The sequence below is a fragment of the Echinops telfairi genome, unplaced genomic scaffold, assembly GCF_000313985.2.
Source record: "Echinops telfairi isolate 266 unplaced genomic scaffold, ASM31398v2 ScPeMD7_7469;HRSCAF=8507_1, whole genome shotgun sequence".
Lineage (NCBI taxonomy): Eukaryota > Metazoa > Chordata > Mammalia > Afrosoricida > Tenrecidae > Echinops > Echinops telfairi.
Window position 1 is genome coordinate 19,012,972 of NW_022111373.1, and position 17,087 is coordinate 19,030,058.

General features: G+C 44.3%; 1 protein-coding gene across 1 annotated transcript in view; it reads right to left on the reverse strand.

The window, feature by feature from the left end:
• The window catches only part of PRDM6 (PR/SET domain 6), a 106,647-nt gene that overhangs the window by 4,373 nt on the left and 85,187 nt on the right, over window positions 1–17,087 (reverse strand). The window contains exons 5-6 of the mRNA XM_013004459.3: window positions 13,263–13,605; window positions 4,332–4,508 (exon numbers count right to left, since the gene is read on the reverse strand). Coding sequence (XP_012859913.1) covers window positions 4,332–4,508; window positions 13,263–13,605 — 520 coding nt within the window. The remainder of the gene's footprint in view (window positions 1–4,331; window positions 4,509–13,262; window positions 13,606–17,087) is intronic.

Genomic DNA, 17,087 nt, shown 5'->3' on the forward strand with positions numbered 1-17,087 from the left:
AGAAGAAGAAGAAGAAGAAGAAGAAGAAGAAGAAGAAGAAGAAGAAGAAGAAGAAGAAGAAGAAGAAGAAGAAGAAGTCTTCTCACTAGGAAGAATTTTTCAACTGGCAATTTTCCCTTTCCCTGCTTCCCTCCCACTGGTCTTCTGTCTCTTTCTTCCTTTTGGCAATAAAGTGATTGGCAATTGCTGTTATAAGAACTGACTTGTGTTTGTTCCTTGTTCTCCATGGCTTCTCGTTTTATAGCTCCAGCCAAAAGCCGAGACCTCCAATCTGAAGCTTTCATGTTCAGTTTACCTATGTGCTCATTTACCTAAAGAAGTCTATGGCTACAGCCTAGGTAAGGTGCTGACAAGCTGTGACCTAAGGATTTCAGTCAATAAGATTGGGAGGTAAAGCCTGGCCTGAGACTCAGATCTTATACTGCTAAGTCTTCGCCAGCATTCTTCAGTTGGCAATACTCTCAGCTCTGCCTTGAAAAATCACTTTTCAGGAGAGAATTTATAAAGACTTTCTCGTCCCTTGGGATTTGCCTCCCCCCGCCCCAAATTCTGTGTAGTCCCCCCAGCTCTGCATGGATGGGACAATTGTGGGGATACGTCATCTAGGGCATCTATTTGGAAGCTACCCAAGGCCTACAGTTTAGGGTTGTGCCCCTTTTATAAGATTCCTTCTTTGCAACATCATTTAAGCCAATACCCATCAGTTGAAGTGGCAGTAAAATTAATGGTTGTGGCAAAACCCATTTCAGAAACCAGTTTTGTGGGGAATGTTTGTTTTATATGTATGTAAAAGGATATCTTGGTAATATATACAATTGCCCCCAGGATAGATATCCATGAACTATGGTTGGAAATTTCCCAAAACTCCCTTGGGACCGTCCAATCCTGAAAGACCGAGTTGTATATACTAAAGGATTTAACTTGCCGTTTCCTAGAAGCCATTCAAATCATGTACTTGTAAAATAAGCACACATTCGACTGTCCCCTGGCAAGGTCTATGTGATAAGTAAAGGGGGCAAGCCTCCAGCAAGCGGCTGTCTTGTCTGAGCAGGAGCCGAGGCATGAAAACAGGCACAGAGAATCCAACCTGGTGGTTCACTTTAATTGCCAAGGAAATTATGTGATAGAGAAAAACACTTTTGTCAAAAACAAAAACCCACCACAATCACTAAAGCCCTTCAAAGATTAATCTGATGAATTTCAAACTGAGTTAAAATGGCAACTGTATTGGAAACATGACAAAAGGAAGATGCTAAAGGGAAAAAGTTGAGTAGAGTCAACGAGGTTACACATAAGTAACACCTTAACATTAACAGAAATCTATTTCCCATCTTAACCCTGAAACCTCTTCAATTAATTACTAAAATCTATTTACACAGCGACAAGATAAAAATCAATCTGATTCCTGGCACTGTACCTGTCTGGCCGCCCTCTCTCTTATAAGTGGCCAGGGGATACGCTCAGTTCTCTGGCAACTCAGATTTTGGGAAGCTCTCTTGCTCCGCGCGTGGAAAATGTCTGAGTTTCTGCTTCTCCATCCAGAGCCACGGTGCAGGCCGAATCCGTGAAACCCAGACAGTCAGGATGAGGACAATGGCAGATTCACTGTGTAAGTTGTGTTAGGACTGTGCTAGTCCGTTGGTATACCTTAGAGTGATTAGAAAAAAATACCCCCTCGGGCTGTTGCTAGCTTGACTAGCCAAAGCCGTGCCCTCTCAGCTAGGTGAACAAGCTGCATCCAAGTATACAGACAAAAGTGTCACTACATGTATATTAATTCATCATACAAATCAAGCCCCGATGGAAGAGAGTAAAGAATGAAGAACAAACCAAATAAAAACCAAACCAGGTGCCGTTGAGTTCATTCTGAATCATGACGGCCCGTGTGCCGCAGGGTAGAACTTTGTCCCATGGGATTTTCACATCTGTGTCCTTTCGGGAGGAAGCAAATCCCCATGTCTTTCTTCCCAGACACCTCGGGGTGGACTTGACCATCTTTTTTGGTTAGTAGTCCTTTGATTTACTCTTTGTGTGGCATAAAACTCACTGTCATTGGCTTGATGTCTACTCACAGCGACCATACAAGACTGAGTAGAATGGCCCTTGTGACTTTCCAAGGCTGTAACTCTTTATGGGAGTACAGAGCCTCGGCTTTTTCCTGTGGAGCCACTGGTGGTTTCGAACTGCTGACCTCGTGGATCGGAGCCCAATGCGTAATCACTATGCTACCTGGGCTCCTTTTGTGACCTAGGGACTCCAGAATGATGAATAAACCATCCACGAAGCCACTACCATCGAGTCAATTCCAACTCATAGTGACCCTCTAGGACAGAGTGGAACTGCACTTTCAGGTTTCTGTGAATGTAAATCATTATGGTAGCTGACTGCCTCATCTTTCTCGCATAGGATAGTTGGTGGGATTCAACCACTGACCTGGAGGCTAGCAGTCCAATGCTTACACCCCCAGCACTACGAGGCCTACTCCTTTAGAATGGCGATTAAACCCAAAACCAAACCCAATGACACTGAGCCATTGCCGACTCATCTTAACCCTATAGGGCAGGGCAGAACTGCCCCCGGAGGGTTTCTGAGACTCTAACTCTTTGCTGGAGTAGAAAGCCTTGTCCTTCTCCCAAGAAGCCACTGGGTATCAAATTTAAAGGCACCTGAATGAAGACGATCACCTTTTATATACTCATTCATCAGCTAGCAGAGGTACTCAGGAACCCGATCAACCGGACTCTCGGTTCAAGTATCTCACCCAGAGCAGAGTGGTCTCAGACTGAAAGCGGCAGCTAGAGGTCTGTTAGAGCGACCATGCTAGATGGCTGCGGGGCAAATCTTTAGGACGACTTCATAGTTGAGGCTGAACACTTCCTAGTGCCTAACTCAGTTTCTCTCTTGCTTGATCTTGTACTTAGAAGTTACAAAGGATGAATATTCCTTCTTACACAAGAAAAGCCAGTATAGCAAATAAGATGTAAGGAGTTTGAACTGAAAAAGCTGTAAAAACACCTCTGAGACCACTGACCAAGTGTATGTGCTGGCTCGCAGGACCAAGTCTTCCCACATGCTGTCTGAGCTGCCAGAAGTATCTCTTTCCTTTTGTACTCCTGGCAAATCCCACCTGGTCATCCAACACACGTCTTACAAATCATCTCGCCCAGAGAGCATTGATTGTGTCATCTTTATGGTACCCTGAAATATTGTATACATTTTGTTGTTGTGCTTTTCACCCTATGCTGTCATGTTTGCTAATTGACAACTGGGTTTCCCCATAGATTCTGAGGTCTCCAAAAGCCGGAACCAAGTCTGACTCACCTTTGTATCTCTCGGACCTAGCAGAGTGCCTTGGACAGAGTTGGTGAGCAATAAACATCTGCAGAATGAATAAATGTATACACGGATGCATGCATGCATGCATGAATGAACACAGAAAGAAATGAGTAGACAATCTAATATAACAGACTTTTTTTTTTCATGACTATGATATATCTAGAAACACATACTCTCCCTCAGGTGCCCTTGTTGGGCCAAACCTCTTGAAATTCAGTTCTACCTCTTCTCACATTTCCTGAATCCTCATGAACTTGGGCATGTCCTATGTCTTGGTTTAGTTTAACATCAATGTGGTATTTCAGAGGTCCAAGGGATACACTGAAAAGCCCCCAGCTGGCTGTTGTAATAGGTGGAAACTTCTATAATAGGTAGGAAAGAAGAGGAAATGGTTCATCAGAATTCTGAAAGGTTCAGCCTCCCCAAGAGATGATTATTCAGATGCCCTGAAGTTTTGGCCACCTTTCCGAAGGTCATGGGGCTTACTGGTGATGGCTGCAAGAACTCCCTGTAGATCCTACCTCACATTCTAGAAGTACAGATCCTCTGGAACTACAAAGGACCTTCCAAAGTCCTCCTGAAGGACATCATGCTTGGTACAGAGTCAGCGAAAAAGAGGAAGCTCCCTCATGAGGTGGCTTATCCCAGTGGCTGCACCCGCGGGCCCAAACATGACAACAGTTCCGAGGAGGACACAGCGCTGCTGCAAGTTGGAGTCTTCTCCACAGCCCCTAACTACAACAACCTCACTTTCCTGGTGAGAAAACACACCTAGGAAGTTATCTCCCATCCTCAATGCACAACGTGAAACATGACCAATGCAGACGTTTTCTGATTACATTGTCCCAAGCGTTTGCCACAAAACAAGTCGGTTCTTCTGCAGCCTGGACATTAACCTTCCAACTCGCCTTCTTGGCCGGCTGGCTGGGCTGCCCACTTCTCTACTGACTCTTGAAAGATGAAGAGAAAGAGAGGCAAAAAGGCCCGTTACTTACTTGAAGGGCTTTTCTCCAGTGTGGGTTCGGATGTGGTTGTTGAGGGTGGTGGCTCCGGCAAAGGCACGACCACAATAGCCGCACTTGAAAGGCCGGTCGCTGGAGTGGGTGACCACGTGATTCCTCAGCTCTGAAGGCTGCGAGAAGGACTGGGAGCAGTGGCCGCACTGGTAGGGCCTGCAACAAAGGAAGAGACCGCCCCGTCAGGGGTTGCTGTGAGGCTGTGGGGTTCAGCACCGCGAGGGGAGGCCCAAAACTGCTGGAGCCATTTCCTGGCTTTTCAAGAGGGAGCAGAGAGCTGTGGGCACCGGGTTCCCTCTGCTTTACAGGAGCTAACTCTGGGCGAGTCCTTCTCCAGGGAAGATCCCCCCCAGTGTGAGTCACAGCACGCCAAAGCACCCCAAGTCCCCTCCTCTTCCAGGCGTAGTAGAGGCTTGTGCACGCGCTGAAGCACAGACTTGACTAAGAAGCGGGTTAAGAGAAATGATTTCATTGTCTCTTAGGCTTCCACGGGACTTTCAACTTTCCAAAGTGGATTAAAATCAATTCTCTAGTGTCATCTTAATCATCCCTGGAACAGGGGGAGCAGGTCTGATCTCCATAGACTGAGGGTGAATTGTCCTGATAGGAAAGTAGGTCTTGAGGCCACGGTCACTCTAGGGCATTTGAATCATATTCTGAGTGTCAGGGGAACATGCAGGCAAATAAGAGACTGCCTGTGTGCCTTCACAAATACTAAACCAAATTGAGGTCTGTCGCTAGCCTCGGCCCCGGCATCGCACAACCACAGATGCACGTCTCTGGAAAAGAAACGTGGTTCTGAAAGGCACTCATGAATCCTAGCTTCTATTTCCCAGGTGCTCCTCCAACCCCACTTGACCCACCGCCCTTGTTCTTGAACTCAGCTCCCCAGTTTAATATGATAGCCACTGGTCTTGTTCTTGAACTCAGCTCCCCAGTTTAATATGATAGCCACTGGTCTTGTTCTTGAACTCAGCTCCCCAGTTTAATCTGATAGCAAGCAAGGGTGCAGAGCAGCCGCAACGCAATGAGCCACTAAGCTCACAGAGGCTGGCGCTGGTGCAGCAGCAGAGGGAAGGAAGTTGTGAGGAATACTTGATAATTAGCAGGTTTACTAGAGAACGTGCTTTCCAGCTCATGAGGAGGAAATCAATTTGGGGTTTTCATAAAACAGATTAGAATTCTGTCTTCCCTACCAAAGTTCTTCTGCTTAAGTAAGCAGAATCTGGCCAGCGATAGAAAACCTGGAAAGTTTTCTGGATTCGAAGCTATTTCATTTCATTCCTTGTCCGGGCTCTCATTTGTTCGTCAAATTTTTTGGTTAAGAAATGAATACTGAATTGGTAGGGTGTGTGAAGTGTAAGAGACAGTCTCGGCCGGTGTGAAGCCCTGGCCTGTGGCCCAAACCGTCGTGGCTGCGTTTAGAAAGCCAATGGTTAGAGCTGACTTAATTGTTTTACCTTTAACAAACTCATCTGCTCCCAATGCCCAGAAACCAAAGCGAAGGGTTAGGAGACAATGGTGGCCAAGCATGTACAACAATTCAATTAAGTGCAAAATAAAATGTACCCTCTCATTTGTCAAGTGAAGTGCTTAATTGTGGCTACTTGCCTCACTGAACACAAATACTATTATTTTTCCAGGCTTCAGCACACTGAGCACTGATTGTAGAATTTTTTAGCTTGATTAATAGTCCGGGATTGGTCAATAATTCAATACTATACAATTTTAATTACTTACATTTAGAAATCTATCTAACTGCTCTCAAACAAGTTTCAAAGAAATATTTAAGAGTCCTTGGTAAGGAGTTTATCAATCTTGACAAATTACACATGTGTTTTATTACCATGATAATATAATGCTTTGAAAGCCATTAAAATTATATGTAGATGAAAATGTCCTCCTGCCAAATCTGTTCTTCATAGTCAACACTAACCTTTTGTTGCGGGGTCCCTGAAAAAATAATTCTCTCAGAGGTAATATTATTAGTGTTATTGAAGATTATAAACAAAATAATATTTTAATAGATGCTATATCCACTGACAATTGATTTTCTAATAGTGAAGGGACCATTAACATTTATTAGCCTCTGGTTATCTATTTTTAATAGCTATCACAATAAACAATAAGCCACTAACTAAAACCAATAAATCTTTTCTTCTTTTTTTTCTAACACTGCTGTCAAAAGTTGGGGTGATTTATTTCCTATAGTCAGAAGTCAATCCATCCTTTTTATGTTAATGCAGTGGCAAAGACTTTACACACAAGGAGCAGAAATAACCACAGAGAGCTTATGTTGAATTTGTACATCATGGTAATACCAATGTGTAGTTAATAGGATTCCAAAACATCACCTTTGCCCAAGAAGTGTTTGCTAGGAATTCAGTTCCCGGTGGCACTTTGTAAGACTTGGCAGAACTCAACTTGAGTAAATGCTTGAGTAAATGAAAGGATCTAGATTAGGGAAAGTGAGTGTGCTTCACTCTGGCCTCTTTGAGCTGTAGAACTTGTTCAAGCCATGCAGATTCCCTAAGCCATTTTCTCAGCAAGTTGGCAAGGAAGGTGGCCAGAAATAGATGGTGTCTCCTGTTCTTTCACACATTCTTCCTCCTTCTCAGATAATCAGCAAAGGTCCATGGCCTGAGGACCTACCTGTCCAGGACACAGCCTCACGTGACACTCCATCAAGAATAGGGTTCCCTCTCCCATCATTGGTACCTACCAACTCAGTGTCCACAGAGCTTTCTGTGAGTGCGTGGGTGGGTTTGCGGGTGCTAATTAGAACAGAGTTTAAACTCATTTGCAAACAGTTGAGAACACAAAGCTACAGGTAAATCGCATACCAAAACGTAGAAGCGCGCCTTATTTTAATTGATCTCAAAAAAAAAAGCAAAGTGATACATCATTATTTTTAAGTATCTTGAAGAGTAAGATTTTCGATGTGAAGATTGCAGTCACCTTCACAGAAGCGCGTTTTATGTGGAATTAGAGCTACAAGGGTGAGTCCGAAAGTATTGCTACCAGGAGTCCAATTCATGCATGCCCGGGTTTATTCCAAACAAAGCACAGTTAAATGTGTTTCTTAAATCAGTGGATGACTGTGGATTAGTTCTCTCAATTATAACCTGTCTTAGTCTTACTAGGGGACCTTCAAAAAAGGCAACATCGAAAGAGTGGCTTCAGAAGGGATCTGCTGAACCAGTTGAACTGAAGGCAGAGCGGTCAACTCAGAACGTAATGCAGACAGTTTATTGGGCGTCATCCTATTTATAGATTTCTCCCCCTCCCCAAAGGACATAGGATAATCGGGATAGCTTATGGTGAAGAATTTTTAAGGAAATTGAAAACTGCAGTGGTGGGGAAAAGGCCAGGAAAGCTATACTGACATTTGTGGTTTTGCCATCATGACAAAGGCCCTGCTCACTCCTGGCAGGTAGCAAGGGTCACCTTACTAGAATTTTGTTGGAGATTCTCCCCCCATCCACTGTATAGGAGCAGAGAATTCTTCAGGGAAGGTTAGAGAAAGGAAGATACTGCTATTGGAAGTGTCTAGACTTAGATGAAGAATATTGTTGAGAAACAACAGCTTCACATTTCGAAACTCATGCTTAATAATGGTTTCTATGATCTTATAGCAATACTTCTTTTTGGCTTATCCCCATAAATCAAAGAGTGTGTCCTATTTTCAGTGTAATAACAAATCATTTTTCTCAGCCTGGACATTTAAGGGAAGTTACACATGAGAAAGTCCAGAAGCTGCACTGTGAGTAGATAAGACTCCTTTAAACCTTCACTTCTCGTACTTTCAATATATTTTTAAAAGTGAATTTTTTAAGCCCGCAAATATTTTCAACTTTGTGTATCTAGGGCTTCCTCTAAGTACATAAAAACACATTGGATACAGAATGAAATCCTCAAGCTCAAGAACAGAACTTTGAAAACTTATCAGCACTCTGGAAACTTAGGCATCACAGTTGCTGTCAAGTTGATTCCAAGTCACGGTGAGCCCCAGCTCAGGGCGGAACACTGCTGCGCAGAGTTGTCAAGGCCGAAGCCCTTAGGAAACTGATCTATAGGCTTTTCCCCTGGGGGGATTCAAACCAACACCTTTACGTTACTAACCAAGTGCTTAACTGTTAGCAAGGCCCAAGGGGTCATGGGCCTTACCAGGACTGCTTTTCCCTCCACTCCATATCCATCTGAATGGTCTTCGAGGCATAGAATTAATTACCATTGTCCAGCTTTTTATTCTGATGACTCACTTCCCCAAGTGAACAGCAAATAGATGCACCATACTCAGTAAAGAAATAACTTCAAATTCAAAAACGAGCAAGCAGAGCCGGGTTGACAGAACGCCGTAAAATGATTTTTCACACCCCCTGGTATTGTCTGTGGTTGGCAACTCCTCTGCCGAAGATTGCTCCAGTACAATGTGCAAGTCATTTGCTTTGCATCTGTGATTGGTTTGGTGTATGCAGAGGAAAAGGATGAAACATTTAACAAAATTAAGTGTGGTTGGGTCTCAAATTATTAATCCTTCTTTGATTTTTATTTCATGGCAAGAAAGCCCCCAGGGCAAAGCTGTTCCGGTCAAGCCTCAGGCTCTCCTTGTTCCTCTGCAGCCAGGCCAAGTGCAAGTCTCCTGAGACTCCAGAGGGAGCAAGACTCGGGTCCCTGCTGACTGTGTACTTAGCTCTCTGTGAGGAGAAAGAGATTTTCAAGAAAGCTACAAAAGGGAGGAGCCAAAGGGCCTGGAAAACGCTGAAAGCTAAAAAGAAGACAAGCTTCACACTTGAAGGGGGATTAAAAAAAAAGACGGAACTGTGGGACACAAGAACAGGGCCCTCTTCAAAGACGCTGTGATGGGGACGGATTGTCTCCAGGCTCCTCCCACCAAACAGTGGAGTCACTTTCCCTTCAGGTACCAACTCCCATTACAAACAAGGGTGCTTGAAACAGATGCCAACCGCTGATGGCGTCCCTCTGGGCTGCTGAAAGCAGACTTTCCCTGGATGGCATAAACAATCAAAAAGGAGTAAAGAAAAGAAAAAGGATGCAAACTGAACAAAGATAAGCATCATAAAAACACTTTCTGCGGAAAAGAAAATACTTTCATCAGAAAATAATCCACTGTGATTGACAATCAGCTTTGCTTACCCCTTTCTGGAGCGTCCCCCCCCCCCCTGGGACTTGGGAGTTTCTGCAGCAGACAGAGAGAGAGAGAGAGAGAGAGAGAGAGAGAGAGAGAGAGAGAGAGAGAGAGAGAGAAGGGATTTCTAACTCCTGGTTCAAGCACAAGTGAGGCATGCTGCCCTGGCCTATGCAATAAATACAGTTATGCAAAACCCAAGCGGCCACAAGTCCCTAAATCCAGTCTTGGTTGTTTTAGGTTCCAGTTGCTTCCTCCTTCCGACTTTGATCAGGAAAAGGGAAAATCAAAACCCTGGAGAGAAGGAGGAAGGGATTTTCGGGTTTTTGTTCGTTTCATGTGAACCAATCTAAAGCAGGAAAGGAGCCTCCTGCGGCTCCTGGCCCCTCTGGAGTGTTTTTCTCTTTGGGGCGGATTCCCACCTTGCTTGTCACACAGTCCCCCTCTGCATGCCAGGTGACTGGCACAGCAGTGGGAAGTGGTGATGTGGGCATCCCTTTAGATCAGTGCACAGGCTTTTTGATTGAGCCGCACATGGAAAATGTGTGTCTACAAAATCTTTTTGATGAACATTCAAATGTCTGGGATTTTTATGGCCAAATTTTCAGTTCGTCAGATAAAGGATCTGTTGGACCTCAGATTCTGGGGCCCAGATCAAAGTCAGGCCTCTTTGCAACTCTAACCTGTGTAACTTCTGACGTTATCTTCTGCGTCTCTCTCTTGCTTCTATTTCCAACAAAAATTTGCCTATCAAAATAAATGCACTTGAGTTTTTCCAAACTGTTCGTTGAACACTGGTTTACTGTTGATGATTGAAGGGGCACAAGCTGCCAAAGACCAAAAGCCAGCTGATCTACGCAGCCAATCTTGAAGGAATACAAGAAGGCCCAAGGACGTCGGTGTGCTGGTCCTCTCCTGAAGCCTTATCTGATCATAATTCAGGACGGAGTCACATCGAATGTCAGTTATTCAAATGTCTTGGTGTTCAAAAGTCCACATAAACTTATTTGCTGACTTCCCTCTTTTCAGAGGAAAAAAAAAAGTTTGTACTACAGCCCATAATCCAGGATAAAGTACAGGAATCTGCTTTTGCAGCTTCCCATATCCGTAGAGTGCACCCCCCTCAGGGAATGATCTCGCCCACTCTGGGAGGCACTGTTGTACAGTATAGAGTGTATTTTTTTATGCATCCAAAACATTTAAGAAGCGATTCCTGATGCAAAAAAGAGTACAGTATAATAATACACTAATAGTAATAATGATTTTTGATACACATCATAACAAATCATTTATTATTACAAACCATTGTATGTATCTAGAACTTTTAACATTACAGGCTTTGTGGGGTTGATTTGTAACGACAGGCTGTACATGTCAGAGAGTCATATAATGCTGGGACTATATATGTGTGTGTGTATAAAATATTTCTGTCCCAACTTTCTGGTACAAAGGCAGAAATCCTAGGCTCTTAAGCAAGTAAACAAACTAAAGAGCGGTCCCAGAGCTATATTCCCCAAAGCAAATCACTTCTCTAGAATGAGTGAATCCAAGTGACTGGACATTGCCAGAAATGATCTCCAAAAATCATCTCAGAGATTCAAGCCTGTCCACATCATGACTCATAAGGTGTGCACTTCGTGGAGCTGCCTGGAAGGGGACTCACCTTTGAGTCATTCTTCTTTTTAATTTATTCATGCCTGATGCCTGATGGCCACCACCTCTCACGTCTCCACCGACAAGCACAGGATGGAGAACTCCTGACACAAAACGTCTAGGGATCCGTGTCGAATAAGCCCACCAGGGATGGGGTGGTCTCATGCTACCTGGGGTTCTGCCAATAATCCTAAATCATTTTTGGAAGTGTAGTTTGTGCATGTACATTTTCTACACAGTGATTTTACAAAGAATACTTTAAGGTGACTTAAACCATAATATAAATGTGATTTTTTAAGTGGAACTGGCATCAGACAAAGTAGTCTGCTTCAGTGCCTATGTATGCTGCCATATCTCCATTCCCTGGCATGACATTCAGCACCAAATCATGTCAAACTCAAAGCAGAGCTTGGGTTTGCAGAACTCACCAACTTCTACCTACGATTTTATTGTGCCTTGCTTGTTCAGTGACTGGGGTCGTGTCTACAATGAATCTTTGTACATAACTGAACCTTCCGACTGCTCTCACTCAACTTATCATGCACGCTTATAAGAAGCATATTGGAATGTATCATATATGCGTTTTTTTTAACTATCAAAATGCTTCACAAACTTAAAATAGTTTTCAAGGAAGGCAAACACATCGTAAGTACTATTAGCCGTAGAAGTGATAACAAAAATTTTGGAAGTACTTCCTAGAAGAGCCCCAGTAGCAGCACCCATACATATAAATGTGCATAAAAACTAGAAAAGAAAGAAAGCCCAACTCTGTCTCTCCTCCAGTCAATTCTGACTCTTATTCACCCTTCCAGGAGAGACGAGAACTGCCCCTGTGGGTTTCTGAGACTGTAGCCCTCTACAGCCCACAGAGCAGCTGGTGGTTTCAAACTGCTGACCTTGTGGTGAGCAGCCCAACCAGTAACCCACTATGCCACCAGGGCTCCTGGTGTAAATGCACGTATGTACTCTAAAATGAATTATTATTATTCACCACCCCCTCTCCACCACACTCTATCCTTGCACCTGCGCATGACTTTCCAGGCATATTGCTATGTCCTGCGGCATGAGGACAGGAGAGCTGGGTCTATCTTACTAGGCAAGGAGAACAAAGGGTCTTGCTTAAGGTTAATCAGTGGCAAGATTAAGAAATATTTCAGCACTTCTGCTCCCAAAGCTCCCATTCTAGTTGCAAATATTATTTTCTGTTTTATATACAACGTGCATTTTCAGTGCTATTCTTAGACATTTTCATTTTAATCAAATTTTCAGAGGACATGGAGAAGAGATAAAACACAAGCCAGCCTTCTATTATTGAATTAATCTGATTTTTGTCTTTCGCGCGGCCAGCTATCAAGACTGTCGAATAAACCAGTTTTGATTCATAAATAATAGTTCCATTATATCTACTGTGCCACTCGTCAGAGCACCTGAAATTTTAATTCACTTGTTCAGCTAAATTTCATCCTCAGTTCATGGCCATAAAATTCCTTATTGACAAACTTTCAAACCAACTTTGACTCTGAGGTATCTAGTCAACATTTTTCTTCTGTGTGGATATTAGTTTATTGAATAAGTGGCATATGTTTTCCTCCACATCACTAGCAGAGGAGGTATTTCCTTTTGACAGCTTCGCAGGATTTATGGGTTTGCATGCTCTGAAGAAAAATTGTACTAAGCAAAAAATTCCAATTCATTACCTCTTCGTACTTAATTAAGTTCATACCCACGGCACACTGGAGCTGAACCCTGAAATGGCTGGGACTGCAGCAGGCAGGCAGCTATATTATCTTTGGAAGACAGAGAGGATTCTAATGATCCTGACCTCATTTTTCCGTCTCTGATATTCATAAGCGTTCCTCCTATGTTGTTTCCCTGTAGATTAAGAAAAAACTGTCTCCTAAACCCGGGCAGATTCCTCTGCGGTCCCCAACCCATCGGAGCAGCTGGGGGGATGGGGGGGTAGGGGTAAGGGGGGAGGTTGCATTACTCTCTGACCTTCCAGAACACCCCCCCTTCTCCTCACGTGCTTCTGCAATGCAAGCCACGGGAAGGTCTCCCTAAGCAACACCCGCCCCCCTCCCCCCGCGGGCCCCGGGGTCCAGCGTTACCTGTCGGGGTTCTGCGTGCACACGTGCATCTGTAAGAGGATGCGCTGAGTGAAAGTCTTAAAGCACTGGCCGCATTTCCACAGGTGCCAGTCACTGAACTCCGAGTGGAGCTGGCTGGTGGAAGTGGGGCTTGCGAGCACCCGCTGGTTTTTCACGTTGATTTGGTTGAAGCCTGACTCCATGGGCCCAGACTTATCCAGAAGAGCGAAGTTCCTGCTGCACGGCGTCTGCGGGAAGACCACTGAGCGCTGCTGGGCGGCCGCGGACAGTTTGCTGCTCTTGTTGAAGGGCTGCAGGGCGTCTTGTCTGCACATGGCTTCCATTACCGTTGAAGGGACATTTACTAGGGAAACAGCAGTATTTTTAGACGATCAGTTTTACTAGCTCTTAACATAAGAAACATCATTTGTTTTTCAATTCCATTAAATTAACATTTTTAAAACTTGTTTTTCTGGCCTCAGAATTAATATAAGAGCCGACAGCTTGATGATTATGATCAGAAATCAATACATCATCCAATGCTTAGCTATTTGGCACTAGAATTGATCTGACACGCTCTTTGCCCTCATGGAGTTCAGCTGAGCCCTGCAAGGCCAAGACTCCATCAAGCGGTTCCTTCTGCTTTGCCCCGGGGGTCTTGAAGGCATTCACAGGGAGGCACGGGCCGGGGCGGGGGGAGCGGGGAGCAAGGAGGTGGTCTTCAGCAGAGCAGAAAAGGAGAATTCAACTGAGCTGCATAGGCCTTCCACCTTCCTTTCCAGCCCACAACAGGTATTCAAGAGAAAAGCGGGCTGCAGAGAAGACAGGGATGATGGGGAAGACAGCTGGAGCCAGGGAATGCTTGCTGCCAAGCTGGTGGCATAACGAGGAGACAGCTGACTGGGCAGGGGACGGAGCTGGACATTGTGGGAAGAAGGGGGATCCCGGGCTGGGCAGGTTTCAGAGGACTTTAAAAGGGCAAAAGGACACATCAGAAAAAATAGAAGAAGAACGCCGGGAAAAAGGATGATTGTACACAGAGGGCTGGGTGTGTCGTGGCTTGGAAGCAGGATGCACAGTGGGTAAGAGGAGAGTGGGAGCCTACAGGGGGCCAAGGGGTGTCAAAGAATTTAACGTTTACAGAGTGGCCAAGAAGGAAGAAACCAGAGAGACCAACGTGTTCAAAGGGCCTGAAGACGGCTGCCAGCAAGTAACAGAATGAAGCAAACAAACTAAGGCTGTTGGTCAGTGGCTCACGGCACAAGGAAGGCCGCGTGTGCACTGTGAGGGCTCCTCCTGCCATCATCGGCCACCAAGAGGACTCTCACGGAGGGAAGAGACACGTGTCTTCAATGGTGCACAGGGAATGCATGGTGCAGGAACGGGGCTGCAGGGGGCTGCAGGGCGTGAGGGAGCAAGTAGGCATTCTAGGTGGGCCACACGGGGGATTGCTGCCACTGTTGGTTGGGTTGGGCAATCCTGGGCGAATGACCAAGTTTCTGTGTGCCTCAGTTTCCTCATCTGTAAAATGGGGGCAGTGTAACAATAATTATAAAAATAATGCCATGGTCTTATGGCAACATGACATGCTGCCTCTCCAGGGTGCTCTTCTTCTCAGAATACACGTGTTTTATTAGGTGGGTCCAATAAAAAGGCAGGCTGTGTTTACAGGGCTTTGGTCCATCCTGTCTTGGAAGGGACAACAAAGCGAGAGAATCAGAGTTCTGGAAGGAGCCTAGAGATAAGTTTCAAGTTCTCTGAGTGCTACAGCGATGTAATCAGGGTTGAAAGGTATGCATCAAATGTCGCCCTTTTTATTATGAACAAGCCTGAGGCCCCATAAGGTCTAGGAACCTGTCCGAGGGCAGACGTTCAGGTAAGGGCAGAGCTAGACTTCGCCACGCAGCCTGACTCCCAGGGCTCCTGTGTTGCTGACCACGCTTCTAGACTGTCTATGCCCTTTAGCTGTAGTTCAAACTGAACAAGAATAGTTTACAGTTCATGAGGAGTTCATATATGTGTGCCTATACTCCACTAGCTGTAAAATGTACACACACACATACACATAAGTATACACACATGTACACACACACGAGGGGCTTAAATAAGGTTCATGGAATTCCATTATCTTTTAATTTAATTTTCCATAAACTTTCAAAGCTCTACCTCTCTGTCTGTCTCCCTCTGTCTCTCTCTCTGTCTCTCTCTCTCTCTCACACACACATACACACACACAATTCATTATTGTCAAGTCAATTCCAATTCATAGCAACCCTATAGGACTGAGTAAAATGACCTCCTAGGATTTCAAAGGGTGTAAATCTTTTTGGAAGTAAAATGCTGTATCTCTTTCCTGTGGAGTGGCAGGAAGAATTGAACTGATGATCTTTTAGTTAGCAGTGGAACATTTTAACCACGAAGCCACTGGGGCTCATTAGAAAAACCAATACATAAATGGAGATGTATGTATACATGTATGTGCAAGTCCACAGGGGGTCCCTGCGTGAGCAAAGGGTTAGCTCACTCAGCTGCTAACCGAAAGGCTGGAGATTCAAGTCCACCCGGAAGTGGCTCAGAAAAAGAGCCTGGCAATCTAATTCCCAAAAATTCAGTCAAGGAAAATTCTGTGGAGCATAGTTCTATTCTGAAATATGTGCGGTCTCCACATATTCAAATAGGATTTGAAGTTGGTTTGACAGCAGCTGGATGTACATGTGTACCCATTCATAGACATATGAATATATTCATATTTTACATATTTTTAGGTGTCATGAAGTTGGTTCCATTTCATTGGTTGTTCAGAGGGACCCTATGCACAGCTGAAAGAAACACTGCCCAATTCTGTGTCCACCTTGCAATTGTTACGTTTGAACCCACTGCTACTGCAGATGGCTTTGACATATAAATGTGTACAATTTTGACTTCTGGGACGCAAATATATAATCAATATGGAATTTGTGGGCATATTTATCAACTCTCAAAAAGAATTTTATTCCACATCAATTGTTACTTTTTAAATAGATCATGGAGGATAAGGAGAAAGACTTGTCCATGTTCAGGCACTTCTTAACTGAAAGATAAAAAGAGCAGCCTTGTCAGAGATCAGGCTAGAAGCCTATTTCGCCCTGTGCAACTAACTAATCCGGAAGAAGCAAAGCACAAGGAAGCTGTGAGTTTCCAGTGACTCTAAACTCTTGTGGCAGGAGAAGCCAGTGGGCCAGGAAAGAGCACCTGGGGACGGCCTGGGCCACGAGTGTCCTCAACACACACCAGAGCGGAGAAAGCCGGCCAGAGCTGCACTGTGGAGAAGAGGATTAAAATATTCTTGGGGTAAAAGAAAACACACGGTGCTCCAAGGATAGGTTATAGATTCTGACTTCTTGCTCATTCTACTGGGACGTCATCTCCTAAATGAATTTTCAAAACTTGCAAGGTCAGGTACCTTTGATATTGAACAAAACTATTTGTGGGGCAAAAATTTTTGTATGTTTAATGGTGAAGGCCAAAATGGTAATAAAGGAGAAAATCATACAAATCTGTATAATAATTCAGGATGTACGGGACCTGAATTCATGATAATAATAACAACAGTAGTATTTAGGCAATAAGAACAGGGATGATTGGAATAAAATTGCTTTATTATCTTCTTCTCTGAGGCACCACCCAACAAATGTAACATCTTGCTTTTGGCACAATTCCTTATACTCGGGAGTCAATTCAATTCTACGGAAAGAAAAATGGCATATAATTCAAAGAGAAGAAAAAGTAAGAGTTGGAATAAGTTATTTTCACAAAGCAATCATATTGGATCTTCAAATGGGCCTGTAGAACCTCTCCATGATTCCA